Source organism: Schistocerca piceifrons, chromosome 5 (genome assembly GCF_021461385.2).
Source record: "Schistocerca piceifrons isolate TAMUIC-IGC-003096 chromosome 5, iqSchPice1.1, whole genome shotgun sequence".
In the NCBI taxonomy this organism is placed as follows: Eukaryota; Metazoa; Arthropoda; class Insecta; order Orthoptera; family Acrididae; genus Schistocerca; species Schistocerca piceifrons.
Window position 1 is genome coordinate 518,887,398 of NC_060142.1, and position 21,471 is coordinate 518,908,868.

Genomic DNA, 21,471 nt, shown 5'->3' on the forward strand with positions numbered 1-21,471 from the left:
AAATTGTGCACATTGTTTTCCAGAAAAATGTACAGTATGGTAGGTCTTATATAATTCTGTGTATAATTTGGTATTTTTTGGTTTGCTTTGATTTTATTGACTGAGATACAGAACAAGCTATAATTTATTATTGTCCTGTATTCTTGCTTTATTGTTAATATTTGTAATTTTAAGTAAAATTAAATAATGTATAATCTTTCTTCTCAATATTGGTTTTCTTAGATGCCAGATGAATCAAACTTTTTAAATTACAGTTCTGAGCATTTTGAAAGGTGTTAAAATATTCTAGGCTAATATCAAGTTCAGGGTCAGGCCTGGTGGTCTGGAAACAGAGAAGTCATAGGATCAAAGTGCAGTGAGACCATGGAAATTTTTAGTCTGCTTTTCATCTAGCCTTCATCTCTCAATGATGTGAAGAGTTACCTGCAATGACACATGGTTCAGATTATATGTAAAATTGTAGGCCCCTTGCCATGGTTGGAGGACTGCAGTGGATTAAGGACACACAGGTCTCTGCTTCAAATGCTGGTTCTCTCAGCCTTCTCATAGTGTTCTTCGAAATGAGTGTCTTTTTCCCTCCAAACATTTCCACTTGAGTTCCCAAAGCATATCCGTAACACTTGCATGCTGATCAAACCTACTGGTAACAAATCTAGCAGCTCGCCTCTGAACTACTTCGATGTTTCTTTCAATCCTACCTGGTTCAGATCCCACACACTTGAGCAGTACTCAGGAACAGGTCACACTAGCATCCTATATGTTGTCTCCTTTACAGATGAACCATCATTTCCTAAAATTCTCCCAATAAACCGAACTTGATAATTTGCCTTCCCTAACACAATCCTCACATGCTCGTTCCATTTCATATTGCTCTGCAACATTACAGGTTTGTTTATCCTACTCATCTGCATTAACTTACATTTTTCTATGTTTGGAATGGGCTGTCATTCATCACATCAACTAGTAATTTTGTGTAGGTCATCTTGTGTCATCTTACAGTCATTGATCTTTTACACGTTATTGTAAACCAGTACATCATCAGCAAACAACCACAGACTGCTGCCTACCCAGTCTGCCAGATAATTTGTGTGTACAGAAAATAGCATCGGTCCGGTCCCACTTCCCTGGGGCACCCCTGATGTTACCCCTGTCTCCGATAAACATTCATGTTTGAGGACAACATACTGGGTTCTATTACTTAGGAAGTCTTCAAGCCAGTCACATATCCGAGAGCTTATTGCATATGCCTGTACCTGCGTTAACAGTCTGCAGTAGGGTAATGTATCGAATGCCTTTTGGAAATGTAGAAATCCATTGCCTGTCATCTGTAGTTTGCAGTATATCATGTGAAAAAAGAGCAAGCTGGATGTCATGTGAGGGATACTTTCTAAAACTGTGCTGTTTAGTGGACATAAGCTATTCGGTCTCGAGGAAATTTATTGTATTAGAACTCAGAATATGCTCTAGAATTCTGCAGCAAACTGCTTGATGCTCACAAAGAAGCTAAAATCTAGAAATAGTCAACTGAATGAATACATTACATCACATTTGGTAAAATGCATGATGAATGATCTTACAGTGAATATAATTCTGCAAACCTCCCTGTTATGGATGAGTGCTTGGAAATTGAAAGGTTTACAGACTGTTTGCAAACACAGAACACTAAGCAGGCACCCACCTGCCCAATTAGAAAACTGTAAATAAAAAGTCAGCGTCGATATGGACCCATGTTGCTCCTTGATATTATTGACCTATATTCCATTAGGTCGTCGCCTCAGTCTTTTGTTATGAAGCTAAACACACTGTTATAAAAAAAAGAGATAAATTATTTTTAGCTTTTAGTGAAACAGGTAAATTCAAAGTTTGGGTTACATTGGAAGAAAAGACAATATAATAAACTCCCAATTATCCTAAATAATTGGGACGGCGGCTGGTTCGGATAATGAAAATTTCGGATAAACTGAAGTCCCTCTGTTTTCACGTGTGAAACACTCCTAATTGCGTCAATACTGTGAAATATGATCATAAAACATGCGTAGGGTACATAGAATGTTATTGATATGGTTGTGAATAAGCCTGCATGTTTTTGACTGAAAAAATTGTGTTGACGTGTTAAAAAGGTGCCAAAGTATGATTGAAATCTAAAAGGTTTAAGTGCTGAATAGCAAAACTCATTTATTTTGTGTTCTTACAGAAAGAAATCTGCCTTATTTGGCAGCAGGAAAAAACAGAAGTTTTAATTTTATTACATACTCTCTTCGATAAAAAATAAACTGCTGTACAAAATTATGAAACAAATCTAGAGATTAATCAAAGGAACAAAAAGTTAGTCGACAGGAACTTTAAAGTTAAAAACAAAAAACTTTTACCTTATGGATGTTGAAGTTCTAGGACGCTTGATTAGAATTTATTTTTTTGGTAAAAAAGTGTGTAATGGTTTCTTGTTTTTTGGGTTTGAGATACTTTTGTTGTGGCAATATCTTTCCTATGTTGGAAACAAACGATTTCAGGACAAGTTGCCTCCTCCTGTTGGCTGATGTACTCCAGAACAGTTTGGATCGCTACGTAACTGGCTGTGTGAGGAATCTTTTTCTGTGCTTCGTCATCAGAGACATATTCTTCCGACGCTTCCTAATTGGTTGCAATTAGGGCAATTAATTCTCAGTCAAATCAGAAAAGTCATTCTCCAGCCACTCTTCAATGTCTTTGAAGTTCGCGTCTTCACAACCCGACACCTTCTTCAGTAAATTCACCAAAATTACTTTTGGCACATTAGCTTGAGTTTCGGTGTTGCCTCCTTCTTCCCACGACCGATGAGTTCCCTTACGATCTAAGAGTGTTTTCCAAGACCTAACAAGAAATTGGAGGAATTAGATTTCAAGTGTCTGCAGTCCAATGAATGACACTTAAAACATTAATTTTTTAAGATCTTGCACAATATCTTCAGCATCAATCACACCGATTAAGTATTCCAGCAGCTTGCATATGTAATTTTTTTTTCATCGCCTCAAGAACACCTTGTTCTATCGGTTGACATAGAGACATGACATTTGGTGGGAGAAATACAACTTTGGTATCCCCATCTTGTAGATCATCTGGGTGAGAAGGATCATTGTCCACAAGAAGCAGTGCTTTTCAAGGAAGTCCATTTTCCTTGCTGTATTTTTCTACAGCTGGAACAAACCCTGCCTGGAACCACTCTTTGAAGATGGCATCATTCATCCATGCCTTAGACTGATTCGTGTACCACAATGGCAAAGATTTATCATCTGGTTGCCTTCTAAATGCTCTTGGTTTTTTGGAGTTGCCAATATAAGTAAGGCACAATTTATGATTCCAAGTGACTTTACTGCATGTGAGCATGTGAGGACAGTCTCTCTCTCTCTCTCTCTCTCTCTCTCTCTCTCTCTCTCTATCTATCCAGATGCCTTTTTTTCTTCTATAGAGGCAAGAGTTTTTGTTGGCAGCATTTTGTAATTCAACACAGTTTCATCACAGTTATAAAGTTGATCACAAGTATAACCTCTTTTGTCAAGGATTGTGTGCAGTTTCTTAAAATCAGTGATAGCAGCTTCGTCCCTGGATTCATCACTGATGGCAATTTCCCAAATGCCATGCTGCTTCTTGGACCAATGCAGCCAGTCATTACTTTTGAGGAATTCTTGCTCCTTTCCTTCAATAAACTCACATAAAGTCATCGCTTTTTGATGAGGTAGAGGACCTTAAACTGGCACACCTTTAGCTCCTATTTGTTCACGCCACAAAAATAAGACCTCTTCTAACTGAGGATGTGCACCTGTTCTCATTGTTTTTGGAGATTTCACTGTGCTGCCTGACAATTGGATGGAACAAAATTTTTGAGTTTCTGATCGATTTGTCGTCTAATCAGTAATCACACTCCTACCGACATTCAAATCCGCAGCAACTTTCACAAGTGGCTCACCAGCATCAAATCTCCACAAAGTGCGAAGCTGTTGTTCCAGCGAGATCACCCTCTTTCTTTGTTTTGCACCTGTAGTCACATTCAGAATTTTTTTACTGACACTTGAATGATTCTTTTTTAGCATTTGGCCACTTTTATATGTGGACATTTTAAAGCATGTAGTGCGAGCACAAAACATTAAATCGAAAACACACAGACGCATGACTTGACAACACTCAAGATGCACTAGACAAAGCTTTTGACTTTTGAAACCAGGCTATGGCAGCAATGGAATGTAAACATTGGATACATCTATCCCCTCTCCCCTGTCCTACCCAAGCCCACGCGGCAACACAACAGTGCATTGTACATTCACTGTTAAATTGTCAAATGCTCAGCTTCATCTGATGTACTGACAACAGACGGAAAGTGTTTGGCGCCGTACTCTCATTATCGGTTTCAGCAGGGCTACATCATGCTGCATAGAGCAATACTGTATGTGCTGTACTTCCAAGGAGTTCCAATAGATGTCAATGGCAGGAAACGACACAATACGAACAAAAAACATGCTATAACTTCCACATGATCAGCCATCTCAGGACATCTGCTCTACTGTCTTAAGCTCTTCTGTCTGTTTCTTGTATGTCTGTGCTTTTCTTGTCTTCTGTTGTCCCTAGTGTGTTCAGCTTTGTGTTTTCTTTGTCCATCTCGAACTCCTGTGGTGTGTCCCATATGTTTTCCATTTTATCCTGTTTTCTTTGTCCATCTCGAACTCCTGTGGTGTGTCCCATATGTTTTCCATTTTATCCTGTGGACTTCATTCAATGGAACAAGGGACCCATGACCACATAGTTTGGTCCCTTTAAAAATCACACCAACCAACCTAAAACTTCAACCAACACACACGTAAATTGGCGACATTCGAATTTTTTATACGTGCCAATGCCGAAAAAAAAAAAAAAAGAATGCACGGCTCCAGGTGCAGACAAGTTGAAACTTGTCAAGTGTCATTCTAGCTAGCCAAAAGCGTAGCTGTACGATGAGTCTTACAGCGCCAATGTGAACCGCAAAAATCAGAAATTTTTTTTTCAGATAAAGCGGATTTAGGATAAACGTGATTCAGATAAACAGGAGTTTACCATACTGCTTATCACACTGCTAAAAGTTGTCAAAAATTTGTTGTAACTATTAATTAAATTTCCAGTTGAATTGAGGATGATTATCAGTACCTCCCTCCCACCTCCAAAAAAATCTCTAGACTTGTTTGAAAAATAAGTATTAATATCTTCTAAAACAGTATCATTTCCAAAAGGAGTCTATGTTTGTCTATTGGTATTGAAGTTGTAGTTGAGTGAAGTAGAGAAGTAAATCATTTTCCATTCAGTATCATTAAACTGTAAATTTTCATCATTATAATGAACGGCTCAGAGTTGAAATGTGGAGTAAGGTTCTTGATTTAGTTTTGGTAAAGCATAGTATATGTAGAACATGGCAAAATGTGGCGTGTTTCTGATTGTACATGAAACTTATGCTTGTGTCTTATTCTAGCAGTTATATGGATTGTCTTGAGAGGACGACTTAAGTAACAAACAATAGTTGTGAATCATATTTACCATATGTATCATTAATAAGACTGATATTTGAAATGACCAATATTTTGCTCACATTGAACTGAAAACTGCAATTACGTGTTGCATGCACATCCTCAAATGAAAAATTTAGAAACCATTTACTGTGGACAATTTTTCATTCAGAATGTTTGTAATTTTCACCTTCCATTTTAGGTGTGCAAGCTTCTCAGACATATAGCAGTTACCGATACTCTTCAAGTTTCTGCCAAATACACAGAAATTAATTTGAGGATATATGGACCACAAGTTATAACAGCTGCTCACACTTTATCTTTGCACCCAACATCAAAAATAGCAAAGGAAAATCTTGAAGGTAATTTTTCATTTTAGCTGAATTACCACATAGTTCAGCTGGTAGTAAAATGAGTGTTACTGGATCAAACAAACTGACAGTCTATTTTCTGAACTGTATTTGAATTTTTTTATTTATATTTATATATATGTTTTGTGTTGGTTAGAACACATTAGTTACTTTCACATTTATAATTGAATAGAGCTTGATGTAGCTAAGCTTTTGAGTACATAATCTGATGATTCAAATACAAGTGTTTAGTCTTTATCACAAATAATAATTCTGATTATCAGTTTTTAGTGTTAGACAATGGCCTTCAGGTCATTCAAAATAATTGATTAAAGTTGGTAACACATCTTAAACAGTGTATGCACATGCTACATCACTACAGTCTTTGATGTGACCTGAAGATGACTGTCTAAACAACCAAAAACTGGTCATTTGAATTATAATTAGTGATAAAGACTAGTAAAACTGATCTGGTGAAGACTGAAGTTTTACTCATATGTCATTATACCCTCTCTTGACCCTATATTGAGAATGTTTGAAACTGTTTCACAGTGAGGTCTTTCTTTGAACCAATTGTATGCTTCCCTTAATTATTTCTCTGTGCATTGAATACTTCCATAATAGGTACATTCTGCATGTTTACAAACCTAAAGTGAGATACAATGCTTCTGTGCTAACATCATTGCTACCTAGTTGTAAATGTGTGTCCAGTTTTCAGTGGTGTGGATCTTTTGCACTCACTACTCTGGTAGCAGGTAGCTTTGTGTCATTCTTTTCCAGTCATATTTATGCCTGATATTGTTTTCTTCTTACACCACTTCACTTCTTTCAAAAAAGTATAGCTAATCAATAGTTTGGAGAGTTTTTGTGGACCTGGTTGTGCTTTAAATTTCAGCTCCCATCAAGACCTCCACAGACAATTGCCATAGACCCAGGAGCTGGTAGATGTGTTCCTCTCATGACTTCTGCCTGCTTCTCTTATCAGTAAAGATGACCATTTTAGTGTTATGCCTTGTGCTCATCAATGTGTACCTTTCATTTATCATTCCAACACAATGCTAAGACAGTCCCTTGACACCTAAAAATTTGTTCACTTTACTGAAGGTTTGTATGTTTTACTGAATGAGGTAATCTCAGCTTGGATGTCCTTGTAGCTCCCACAAGACTGGTTTTGGCAGTTTTCATTTCTGAAACAATGGTAGTATTGATGTAACGTCTATCTGTAAACACAGTGTAATCTTTTCTGGATAAATACCCAGGCAATATTATCTCTAAATTCAGTGTCAGATCTCTCACCTGCATAAAAATTGTAGACATATGTTGCATCTGGCTCTAATAATATGTGTAGTTAAATACCATGTTTATTTGCCTTTTGTGGCATGTATTGCTTAAAATACATGTAACCACAAAATTTAACATTTTGTGTCGTGTAGTTATCTTATGAGATGGCATGTATGCACTTTGGAAGTTAGCAAAAAAATGGTTCAAATGGCTCTGAGCACTATGGGACTCAACATCTTAGGTCATAAGTCCCCTAGAACTTAGAACTACTTAAACCTAACAAACCTAAGGACATCACACACACCCATGCCCGAGGCAGGATTCGAACCTGCGACCGTAGTAGTCCCGCGGTTCCGGACTGCAGCGCCAGAACCGCACGGCCACCGCGGCCAGCTGGAAGTTAGCAGACACCATTTCTACAAGAAGTCTCACCCTTTGCAGTGGATTGTAGGCAGTTTCCCCTTTTTCATGACTAAAGAATAACCATTTACGTGAAAGTTTCTGAGAACAGACAGGTAATTATCATGACTCAAAATGCTAGGACTAAAATTGCATGAAACAACATGAGTCTAGGACTAATTTTTATTTATTGGTCCTCTAAACCTAGGACCTACAAAAAAGGAGAGGGCCATTCCTTAATTACTATCCATATTTCATAAAATTTTTACACATACATCATTTTAGTAAAAATTAATGTTACACCTTATTTTATTACTCTATACACTTTACAAACCCAATTTTAATTAATGCTACACTTTTTATGTTTCTGCATACCCCATTACTGTATAGATGGTATGCCTGAGCAACTAATTGTTCATGGTTGATTTGAAATTTTTCCTTTCCATTATTACTTTTGTGGATTTGGGTAATGTGTTACACATTTTGATGCGGGGATGATGTATGTCTTTTTATAATAGTGCTGTATATGGCTGTTGTAAATGTAGACCATTCATTTGTGTTGTAGCTGTACATAAATGGCTCTGAGCACTATGGGACTCAACTGCTGTGGTCATAAGTCCCCTAGAACTTAGAACTACTTAAACCTAACTAACCTAAGGACATCACACACATCCATGCCCGAGGCAGGATTCGAACCTGCGACCGTAGCGATAGCTGTACATAGATTCACTATGTATGATGCAGGGACTTTTACTATTTAATTTTTCTTATAATTACATTTTCTAGCATTTAAATAAATGAGTGTGGTAAATTTCATTTTTTCTAAGTAACTGCTTGCATAATGATCTTTGATTGACCCTGTCTATTAGTCCAATAAGCTTTTTCTGTAATTTAAATGATTTCAAATTTGCTTCATGATTTCCCCAAAATTCTACACCATATTTCAATACCAAGTGATCATAAATAAAATATATGGTTCTGAGATTATCATACACAGTTTCTTATATTTATATTGTCTAACATGTTTTGTTCAGCCTTCTGTTTATGTAGTCTGCATGTGTACCCCATTCCATGTTCTAGTGTAGCCCTACACAGTGAAATTGTATACTCTCCATTTTTCTAATTGTTTGTACATTTCTGGACTGGGTGGTGAATATTTCTATTGCAAGAGTTTCTACCAGATTAATAATAAAGCTCTTTGCATAAAGTATTCTACTATATTCAGTGTGACAGTTTTAATCTTTTCTCTAAGGTTTCCTTGGTACTACCTGTAATTAAGATGCTGGTGGCATCAGCAAATGGTATAGTTTTCTGTCACTATTTTTTACATGTAAATCATTTACATGTAGTAGAAACAGGATTGGAACCATCATATATGAAGTTTCACATTGTTAAATCTGGTACATATGAATATATATTCTGATTTTAGCAAGGGCTACTTCCACTTTCATAGTGTATACCAGTTGAAGAGCAATTCATGTTTAGTATTGTCCTTACGCTTCAGTGGGCATACAGATTAGTTTGCTCCTTTGTAGTATTCTTGATAGAATCAACAATAAAGCACAAATAAGTTCTAAATGTGCACCATTGGCATCCAAAATTACAGTGCTGTAATCAGTTAATATAGCCGTATCTGCCACACAGACAGTGATGTTCCAGCCTTATCAGAATCGAACAGTGTGAGATCCTCACCCTCGGCCTTTGTCATCTGCACTGTTCAAGCATGATAGTTATAGAAATAATGTCACTGCTTGTCTCTGAAGTGTCTTGACAGCCACTCTCCTCTTTTGATTCCCTGCGAAAATAACATTTGAATATACATTGTCTAGTCACATTAATGTGACCAGCTGTCAAAAGCTTGAATAACCACCCTTTGCAGCATGGACCACTGTGAGATGTGCAGGAAGAGAATCAGTGAGGTTCTGGAAGGTACCAAAATGGATGTGGAGTCATACCAACTCCAGTGCCATGGCCAGTTGTACTAGGTTTCTCAGTTGAGGAATCATGGTTAACAAACAATGCACGTCCACTGTGAGCTGTGTGCAATGTTGCATTGTCCTGCTGATAGATACCATCATGCTGAGGAAAAACGAACTGCATGTAAGGTTGGGTATGGTTCCCAAGTATAGATGCACTTGTGTTGATCCATTATGCCTTCCAGAGTATGAGATCACCTGGGGAATGCCACTAAAACATTCCTCAGATCATAATGCTCCCTCCTCCATCCTGGACCCTCCTAACAATTATTGCAGTGTGTCTACTTATGGACATTTCATGCTATATCGCCAACGGCCATATGTCCAATGGACCTCTCAGTGGATATACAGTTGCAATATTAGCATGCACATTCCAGCTTTCATTGTTGATGAACAGTAATCAGCATGGGTGCATGTACTAGGCACTTGCTGCCGGAGCTCATACTCAGCAACATTTGCTGAAAGACCATTGAGGAGACACTGGTGGTAGCCCCTTGGTTCATCTGGTTGGTCAGTTGCTCAACAGTTGCATGTCTATTCACCTGTACACATATCTGCAGCTGTAATTCACCCCTGTCATCTGTGGTCCATGGTGCACCACAGTTGGCTCAGTAACAGTTTTGGTTAGCACCAACTCGCCATGCACAGAATACTTTAACTACAGTGGCACACAAACAGTTGCAGACATAGTCATTTCAGAAATGCTTCCACCCTTGGCCCAAAGGCCAATGATCATGCCCTTTAGGGTGTGAGATAAATTGCTCAGTTTCAGCATTACAACAACGACTGCACTGTTTATTGCATTCCCCGACACAGTTTATATGCTCTCCAGTGCTAATGCTGCTATCTGTCTGTGAGCGTTTATTGCTCGTTGACATTGAACATAGGCAGTGGTCACATTAATGTGACTAGACCGTGTAAAATCACTTGGGAATTATGTACAGGCAATACTTTCAGCTGAACTCTGAATGAAAATACCAGAAAAATATTGTTTGTGCTAATTCCACTAACATGTCACAAAAACGTAATTGAAAATATTTTCAGAGACACCAGATGTCTGTCAGGAAATACATGCAGCAGTGTCTGTTAGGATATACATACAGCATAAATTAAACAGAGTAGGTGACAGATGGCACTCAAAATACTGTGCGGTTGGTGGCAATTGGGGAGGGGAGGGAGGGGGGGGGGGGGGATGATGTCGTAAGTCTATTGTCTGGTTTGCCCACCTCCTTGTGTAAGAATAGCGTTTAGTGCATCTACAGGTCATAGATTTATACCGGTCTGATATGCAATGACTGATGCAAAAGGGTGGTGGAGGAGTCATTCTTCATGTTTGTCAGGATAGCGTTCAGCTATCCCACTTGTATGTTGTGGGTTTGAGGGGTTGACGAGAGACTACAGAAATTCACTGGAGGTGAATGTGGCTGCAACAAGACAGACAACATTCTGAACTTTTTATTGTTCATCAGCTATATCCGATACAGATGTCTACCCTTGATTGACGGTCCCAACGTGGCATCAGTTCATGGTGTTCATGTTCCATGGGCATAGTCAGATGTTGATAACTGGCTCACATGAAGTGACACTGTGTTGTGGCGCATGGCGTGGCCAACAGCACTGTGACTATGTGTTGCTGATGCACCAGGTGCTGAGATGGTGGCCAGCAGTTAACTGAGGCAGCGCAGCATTCCTGCAGTATGTAGTAACTAGGCTTAGCACGGTGAGAAGTGACTGGGTGAAGGCAGTATGATCTCCTGTACTTTGGACCTTGATGAATGAGTAGTGAGCTGATAATGATGATGGCTGTGAGGTAGAGGCTAGGAGATCCAATAGAGCATTGGATGTCCGGTTACAGTTGCTGGCTTGAGCCTGTCTAATGGCTTGATCAGTGCATATAAATAACACACCAGCGACTGTTTCTCTGGCTGTTTGCTAGTAAAGGGAAACCTGTTCAGGTTACCAAGCTCAAAACTTTCTATGATACTATTGACATATTCCTGTATCTATCGCCACAGTGGTGTGTTGATAAGTCATTATGAGCATCTTGCCACTTGTTAACATAATATGTTATGCGTTTTCATCAGCCACGTGTCTTTGGGATGGTAATTACAACACTGTCCTGATTTTCCTTAGCACCGTGGTACTCTATCCATACTGCAATGTAGATTCGGTACCCAAATTTACATTGGTGTTGTGCTGTTGAGAGCTAGGTAGAACAGGCTCTCAGATATGACAAGTGTGTCTATATTTGTGCAGTTCTAGTCACCGGGTTCTTCTGAAAACTGCACAAGTCCTTCAAACAGACACTAGTATAGCTGATCTCTATAACTACACTTTGACTCCAGTTGTTACCGATGACCGTGCTTTACTTGATTGGGTTCACTTTTATGTAATTCATGCACTGTCTTCTAGGTTCTCTCAATGAGGCTCCAGGCAAATCTAGTCCAAGAAACACTTACAATCTATGACATTCACTGTCCATTTGGCAGCAGGGTTAAAGCACTTTGTAGGGATGGAGTCTTTGAATTCCCATAGCACCCACTTGATCTATCTACAGTTGCAGAAAATTGCAGAATTACATACTCACCATATCACTAATCCTCATCAAAATATTTGTGCTATTCCCCATGCTACACATCATCCTATTAACCCATTGTGAAATCTGACTTAAAGTACAAACACAATAATTTGTTAGGAACAACACAGACATAAGCAGATCATAAAAAGAGTCTGAGATAAAGTCACTGCTGTCACATTAGTAATTGTAGCTTCTGGAAAAATATAGCTTTAATCTTAAAATTCACCTCTCATACTAGAGAGACCTTTTGAGCTTAACAAGCTCCTTAAACCCTGTGATATGACTATTCCTTTAATGATAGGGGGTCTACCAGCTACAACCTGTGCAACTATATTTCAACTCCTGTTACTCAAATAATAGCTTCTCCTTATCATATTTGCCTGAAATCCAATACCCTCTCCTATTATGTCTCCCATTATTTCTTACACTGATCCCAACAGCAGTCTTGGGCAGATCCTGTTTTATCATTCCAACTGACCTTCCGCCAATAGAAGCAAAAGTGGTACAGCACAAGAACAGAAAGGAAGAGGAAAGCTCCATACGACTAAGGCACTCTGTAGATGTCTACTAGCTTACATCTCAAAAGGAGGAGGAGGAGATTAATGTTTAATGTCCCGTTGACAACGAGGTCATTAGAGATGGAGTACAAGCACAGATTAGAGAAGGATAGGGAAGGAAATCAGCTGTGCCCTGTTGAAGGAACCACCCCAGCATCTGTCTGAAGCGATTTAGGGAAATCACAGAAAACCTAAATCAGGATGGCCAGACGCAGGTTTGAAATGTCGCGAGTTCAGTGTGCTAGCCACTGCACCACCTCGCTCAGTGATCCCTGAAGGGCTCTTAAATTTACAAATTACATTATGTATACACTCGCCTATTATTTATATGACTGACTCCTACTTATACTTGCCTACCCTGGCATTCGCCCTCACCCCCCTCCTTCCCCCCTCCTCCAGCACACAATCACCTTCATTCCTGACGTAAATGTGATATATCAGTAGTACAGACATAGGAGGACAGAGACAATCCACACACAAGGAATGCATGATCAGTAACAAAACACACCTGCTGCTGCTGCTGCTTACTCATAGTGACATTGACCCCCCTGCTGACCCCAAAATGTAACAGTCTGGTGTGCAATGACTGCAGTGGAGGAATTGTGGGGAAGCTGTTCTTTAGATTTGTCAGAATGGCTTTCAGCTCTCTCGCCTGAGTATTGTGGGCTCAGTGATGTGAAGAGGGACTACAGGAATCCTTTGGAGGTGCAGGTGGCTGAAGCAAGACTGACAGTGTTCAGGAGAACTTGTTATTGTTCATCAACTAGATCAGATACAGATGGATGCCTTTCTCCAGTAGTCACAGCCTGGCATCAATCCAGGGCATCCTGCAGGTGTAGTCAGGTGTCTGTCTCTGGCTCACGTGAAGTGACCTACGATGTGGCATGTGGCATGTGGCAAGGGCAGCAGCATCGTGGCTCTGCGGAGCGACAAATTATATCCCAAGTAAACAGCTGGTGGTCAGGTGAGGCTAACAGCATTCTTGCAGGCCATATCAACTGGCTTAGCACAGCCAGTGATTGCTGGACAAGGGCAGCAATGGGAATGTGGAGCAGCTGGCACCCCAAACTTGGGGCCACCACATTTGAATGGCGGGCTGACAATGATTTCAGCTGTCTGATGGATGCTGGGAGGGCTGCTGGTGTGGTTGCCATCTGATTATGGTCACCAGCTCCAACCTACTAGTGGCTTGATCAGCATATGTAAGTAATGCCCCAGTAACTGTTTGGCTGCCTGGCAATGAAGGCATGCACTGTCAGCTGACTCAATGCTGTCTTGACATAATGTGTGGTGTGATTTACAGGTGGGTTGTATCATCAGTCACGTGTCTTTGGGACTGTAATTGGAACACTGTGACCTGAATTTCCTTGTTGTTGCAGGACTACTTCTGTAACACAACAGATAACACAATATTAAATTTTTACTTCAGCTTTTTATGATTTACAATCACGTAACCACCACATGTGGTGCCTTGTGAACTCAAACACAATCCATGCAGAAGAAGATACTGGTGGGACCGATGACTGATCCATCCTACACAAGGTCTTCAGAAAGACCCCAACCCACCTATTGCACTTCTCAACGTGTTGGAGGGTGTGTTGTGTTGCACATCAAACCTCATCTCACCAGGTTTTAATGCGGCCAACAGCATTGGTGATGGGAGCTACAGGTTTCTCATGTGTATGCATATTTGTAGCGTATACATCTCTCTTTAACCAGCTTCGTAAATAGAAGTCTAGTGGGGTTAGGTCGGGTGATACGGCATGCCAGTTAATGGGTCTGCCTTAGCCAATCCATCATTAAGGAAATGTGTTATCCAGATAATGGTATACCTGTCAGGTACAGTGAATTGTTGATCCACCATGTTACACGTAGATATGCAATCATTACTGTAATATTATCTCTTCCTAAAGAATAGGTTGGTCTTTTATCAGGAAACGTGAGTATGCTGTGGCTTTCATGCGATTTGGTAGGTACACGGGCTCTGTCACTAGGTCATACCACACCAGTCATTCACTCAGAACCTAACTTGGAATCTTGTCTTCCTAGTGTCATGTGGGTTCTCCATCACCAGTGTATGAGAATTGCAGGTGTTCATGATACTATTGCATATAAATGTAGCCTCATGTCTAAATAAAGTGTATTGTATGGTTTCTCTTTGAACAGCCAACCATTCACAAAATTGTTGTCCGCTTCCTGAATCGCGTGGATGCAAATGTTGCACGAGCTGCACATGGAATGGGTACAACCCTTGGAATGTAGTGTACGCCACACTTGCATTTCTGGAATATTGAGCTGATGGCTAATCCGCCGTGTATTGGTGGTAGGTCTCTGTTGTACTATTGCAATAGTGTCTTCCCTTTCCTCAACTGACTGGATGGCCTCATATTCTGATGATGTGTGCACACTAGATGGATTCATGTTATGTTCGAAAAACCCTGGGGAAGTACCCTGGCCCAGGGGGTCCATTGGTGAGGGAAACATCTCTGGTATTCTGTCACAGATCATGACCACTGCCATTATAGTAGCTATACACAAACAACAGGTCTGCATATTCTGCATGGGTGAATATATGTGACATTGGTTTTGCTCAATTAAACAACATTTGAGCACAACACACACATGGCATCATGGCTGCTAACTGATCCATCTCATGATTGAACACTGGGTACACTTGCAGATGTTGCCTCGGTGCAACGTTACAGTACTGCCATCTATAGGAGAACCCCCACATCTGTTGTAGGATGGATCAGTCATCTGTCCCACCATTATTCTGTTCACCACAGCACCTGCACAGGATTTCAGTAAGTAATATTCGCACTTGTCTTCATAATATTCATTCATGGATGTGTGTAGTGTTCAACCTGTTCCCTCGCCAGTTCCATGACAGTGGAAAATTGGACACATGTTTGTAGGACTTTTTTAGTTTTTCACATGTAGAATCACATCACAAGTTATGTGGCATTCCTTCTGAATCACCATGTATGTATGAAAACTTGTCACAAAAAATTTACCCTTCTAAATTGCTGTTCTTCCAAGTAACTAAATAAGGTTATTGTAATGTCTTAAAAGTTTAGAAGTAGGAAACATGCCATGGTATCTTGTATACTTGGCTGGAAAAGAATTAAGCTGCCAACAGTTGTTGATTGTGATTGTTCTTCATTCTGCTTCATGGCAAAAGTCTTCAATTTGTTAATTATATACATGATGTGGAACAGGTTTTATACTTTTCAAATTAATTTTGATGTCAATGTTAGGTAATATTTTCTTTTGCTACCAGTTTTAACTTTGAGCATCTCACATAGTGGTCACAACCTCTGGTTTTCAACAACTTAAAACTCACAACTGCACAAATTGCTTTGGCCGAACACCAGCCCTTATATACAGTCATGACAAATGTATTATTTTTTTATTGTTACAATTTCAATGTTTCACTAGTTACAATGAAAATAAGTTGTTTCAAATACATTGAAAAATGACAACATATTCAGGAGGAAGAAATAACAGATTTTTAAATGAAATGTTTTATAAAGCAAAATTTTTTCACATAATAAATTTTGTGAAGTAAATCCTTTTAATAATTAATATACAAATATGTAAGATTACATCAAAAACAAATTGACTTTCTAATTACCTAGAATCCCTAACTTTTATCATTTTATACAAATAATTGTGTCAAATTTACAAAGAATTTTGTAGTATGAACCCACTTATCAGAATGATGTCTCCACTGGCCGGGACACTTGCACTGATTCACTTGAGAAGGTTCTCATAAAGCCATTGCATCCTCTCCTCATGCAAGCTGGCCGACAACTTTTGGAACTGGTCCTTGATATCCTGGATATTGGTACTGGGGTGGATTTGACTTCTGAGCTGGTCCCACACGTTTTATTGGGCATAGATCTTGGAGGTCTTGCTGGCCATGGGAGTACCTTAACATTATGCAGAGAGTTTGAAGAGAGACAGGCCATGTGTGGAGGAGCATTGTCCTGTTGAAAAATTGCACCACAGTACTCTTAAAAACACATGATGATGCATATTAACGATGATGTACTGTGGTGCCATCAGAGTTCCCTCAATCACAACCAGCCACAATGTGAAGTTATACCCAACTGCTCCCCACACCTCCATGCGAGTAGTAACACTGCTGGGCCTCTCGAAAACATTGGAAGAATGGGACCATTCTGTGTATCACCACCATTCTTGCCATTCAGATTAGTGCAGACACGCAGTTCATCACTGAACACAATGTGACACCATTCATCAGCAGTCCAAGCTTCCTGATCATGGCACCACTTCCAATACATTGATTTGATTATCCATAACTCTGGATGTTCATATAGTTTTCCTGTCATTGGGTGCAATTTTGCCGTAAATATATATATATATATATATATATATATATATTTTTTTTTTCATGTGTCTATATGTTCACGTAATGTGAGAATACACTTTAAGACTGGTTTGCAAATAACTAACAGCAAATGCTCTAAAAGCAAAACTATGTTGTTTGTTATTATTTTATTAAGCAATTTTAAATGCAGACAAAACACATATTACTATTCATATTTTTATTTTTTATGATATGGATATGTAACTGACATGACCAATATGACTGGATGTCTAGAGGCTGAATATTGCCAACATATTACATATGTTATCAACAACTGCCATTCTTAAAAATATTTAAAGAATGCATATTCACAAGAAATGCTTAATAAATTAAACCTGATGTATAATATAAAACTGGATGTGATGCTTGCATTGTATTGACTCAGAGGAAGGGTCAATAAAAAATAGCATGTCTTATATTATTGTTCCCTGGCACTAACTGCATCAGAGCAATTTTAGAGTTGATTGTGTACAGATGCATGAAGCTGTTTGAAATATGGAACAATGTAAATGATCTTTAGCTGTGTGTGTTATTCTTGTGTTTTGAATTTGTGAATGTGAATGTGGATCAGGTCAACACAATTGTCAATAAAGTCACATTTTTTTGTGTAATGAGAACTATTTGCTTCACGCCTTTTCACTAAATACTCTGGACATAACAACTGATGTTATAACAGCACCTACAGGAGAGACTCGAGCCGCTAACGCCATCTGGAAGTTAAGCAAAACTTTTAATAGAATGTGTCATGTTACATTCCTTAAGATTGTAAGTACGTTCCCATAAAAGTGGTACGCATTATTTCGCAATGTTGTGAAGAAAAAGAACAGTTTTCTGTTTGCTAGATCAAGGGAGGGGCATTACACCATGCAGTGCTACATTGAGCCACTGCCATATCCGAATGCCCTACAAATCTAGATATTGCATGATTCAGCCAGCTGACCAAATGTAGACCCACAATGAGGTCCCTTTCAAACTCTGTCAGGCACTGATAACAATTCTGTCTGACATGAGTACTTGACAGCTCCGTGTCTTTCACAGTGATCATTCAGCATCCAAAGCTGTTCACACCCCTTGTATACTCTACTAGGTGTGGTAATAATACTAAACACAGAGAACACAAATGCTCTCTGGTGACCATTCTACCTGTCACAGAGAATTGCAGCTCTTAATAATTTGAATACCCGTTGATGTTGGGTATGCCTACAAAGCTACATTAACATCTGACCATGTCTTTTGGATGCTTCACATTTTTGTTGGGCAGTATATTCATTCATGCAATGAAGTTACAGTGTATCGGTGCTGTTTATTAAAAAGACATATCGTATACTTCAGTTGGTGATTCTGGGTGTGTTACATTATACTGCTCATAGGGGTAGCCCAGCCTATTTCTTTCACCAGTTGGATGGAAGTTGCAGACATCATTTGCAGGGGATACCCATGCTATGAAATTCATCTGGTTGAATGCAGCAACCAAATCATTTGATGCAATGGAGAAACACTCTGCTGCTAGGCAAGCATATTGCAGTCATTGTGTACTGTTTTTTTTTTTTTTTTTTTTTTTTTTTTTTTTTTTTTTATATTGTAAGTGCATTGTAAGAGAATAAAGCAGAAATTATATTTTATTACCAGCAAATAAAATAGGAGGCAGCATTAATTAATTAATTAACTAATCAATAATTCATTCATTCAGTGTCAGCATTTTGTACACCTAACCATATGATAGAACCCTCAAGGATGTGGAATTAGTTAATTGTGCTTGGTCATCTAGTATTCAACATATTTTAGCATCCACAACTTACTCTCATCCAGCTGCTCTGTTGTATTCTGAGATGATGATGTTGTCCACAGTGTTTGCAGATATGTGGCAGGCTTTAGCATCGGATGTCCAGACTGTTTCAAAAGAAATTGTGGAGCAGTGCCAGGGGCGACAATCTGGCAAACAGGTGTACATGTCCTTACCAAGACCAGGGGTGAGTCTTATTACTTCAGCTGATTACTTTAGATTAGAAATGTATGGCTTTGTACTGTGTAACAGACTCTGTAGTTACAGCAAGAGATATTCTGATGGTGTCATTTAGTATTATTCCTTGCAGTTTTCTTTTACCTTTCATATTATTTCACTCTAACTCTCCTTCTCATCACATATTTTTACCGTATACTTGTCAGACTATTCTTGACTGTGTTAATTCTATTGCATATATCCATCCCAGTGTCTTCTTAGCCATTACCAGTCTGTATCATTATCTTATTGGAAGCATGAAACTGTCTAACATGTTGACACCAGTGTAGAATACTCTCTTCATTAACATGTGCATTTTTATTTGTCACTTAAATAAGTATGACACTGTGTGCTAGTATTCTGCCATGATCACATGCTTATATATACATAATATAATGTTAAACATTAGCAAGTCATCAATTTTGTTGACTGCAGTCCTTTTGCTCTTTGTAATGCTTAGTCTGTTTGAACTTATTATGTTTCCCCCTGATCATAACTAACATAGTGTGTAAATAATAAAATGAATTAGTGCTTGCTTGGATAACTACATGAATTCAAATAATATATTTACATGTGGCACAAGTACATTAGCTTCTTATGACAAATGGGACACATGCATCCCTCTCCCCACTGCAAAATTTCAGAAATGTTTACAATGGGGTGTCTTCATTTGTCTAAAGATTCTTAAAAGATGGTGATATATTGGTAAACAACTGTTAATTCATCAACAACAAAAAATACTAATAGCCTACAAATATATTCATATTGTTGCATTAGGTATGCTTGTGAGTAATCAGTTAGAAATGAGTACTTCAAAAATAATTCTGGGCATCTATTTACTGTTTTATTGCTTATTATTTTTCAGTCATGTATTGTACAATAAAATGTAAATAAGTTCATAATAAAACTCAATTTTACCGTCTTTGTGGATTGTTTTGATACTATTGTTAGTATCAGTGAAATGATGGCATATATGCTTGGTATGAGTAGCAATTGTTTGTTTAATGTGTGTGTTTGTCATTCAGCTGTTGCCGTGTTCTGTATGACATGCAGGGAAATCTCATCCAGTCAGACCTAAACAAATAGTTTTGTATGCAATGCAAAATGTTTCTTATATGCATGAGGTTTGCATCCATCTATTTACCCCAAGTCTTTCTCACAACTCATTTCATGTGATTAATGAAAGATGCTCACAACCTCAGAATTCGATATGTGACAAAATAAATAAATAAAGAAATTTAGTATTCCTGGCAGTTAACATATGCAGCTAAAGTTAATTTTTAATTTTTGGGTTCAAATAAATACTGTCAACATTCATAGTATATCCATTAATAAAAGGTATGTAGCTGGTTTGGTACTAAAAGTTGAAAGAACTTTGCTAATACTTATATCACATAGTTCTAAAAAAATGTTAAATAAGAAGCTATGTCACAAGCAAGTAAATTATAAAATTTCTTGGAAAGCTATGCTTGGACTAGAGTTCTTGATGTAATAAATTATTTTATTTATTAGATTCATGTAATGACCACCAGTAACTTATATCACTAGTTAAACAACCTAAGAAACTAAACTACTGAACAACTGAAATAAACATAGAAGCACTCGCAGTCAAGATGATCTGGAGTAAAGTGTTTAAATTTAAGTAATAATTACGTTGAAGGAAATAAAATGTTAAAAATGAAATTGAACACAATAATTAACTAGAATTTCACTCCAAAATTGTCATAGATATAACAGTGTAGTAAACATAATACAAGTTTGGATAAATCATGTCAGCTGCCTGATTTCTATCTTAAGACTATGATGTACATAATTTTTTTGATATTTTTCTTTAGGGTCATTGTTTTACATTTTTCTATAATATTAAATTAAAGTTAAATTACTATTTGTCTTTCACTGGTCATAAAACGTGTGGAAATCGTCACAAATGTGCTACTGTTCATTAAAAGTGTGATCTCATAAAGGCAGTATGCAACACATGTAAAATTGGCTTCAAGTGTACTACATGCTTAACCCTTTGCACTCTGTAATGCAGACACAGGGTGTTTCTATGTGCTCTTATTTAAATCATTGCTGCCTGGGCGGTGAGTGCACCACAGGGAATTGTGTGAGTCCCTTTGTGGAAACAATGAGGTCACCGACCAACAATAATGGTATATATTAAAACAAAAGTTGCACTTTCATTCAAATATATTTATGTAAGCATTCAATACCAGACTTTTCATTGTATATTTTTTGAAGCTCTTCAGGGTGGATTGTTTCCATCATCGCTTCACTTGAAATTGTGACAAATGAGTCACTTCCATTGTCAAAATCATTATTATCAAAATCATTGTCACACTCATTTTCACATAGAATTTCCTCTAAAAGTTCTACTGTCTCTTCCTCAGAAAGGAAGATGCATGAGTAACTAGCCATTTTGCTCCTACTAACT

General features: G+C 38.2%; 1 protein-coding gene across 1 annotated transcript in view; it reads left to right on the forward strand.

Moving 5' to 3' along the window:
• The window catches only part of LOC124798251 (alpha-catulin), a 170,039-nt gene that overhangs the window by 81,028 nt on the left and 67,540 nt on the right, over nucleotides 1-21,471 (forward strand). Inside the window, exons 5-6 of the mRNA XM_047261572.1 lie at nucleotides 5,707-5,866; nucleotides 18,887-19,008. Of these exons, the coding sequence (XP_047117528.1) occupies nucleotides 5,707-5,866; nucleotides 18,887-19,008 (282 nt within the window). The remainder of the gene's footprint in view (nucleotides 1-5,706; nucleotides 5,867-18,886; nucleotides 19,009-21,471) is intronic.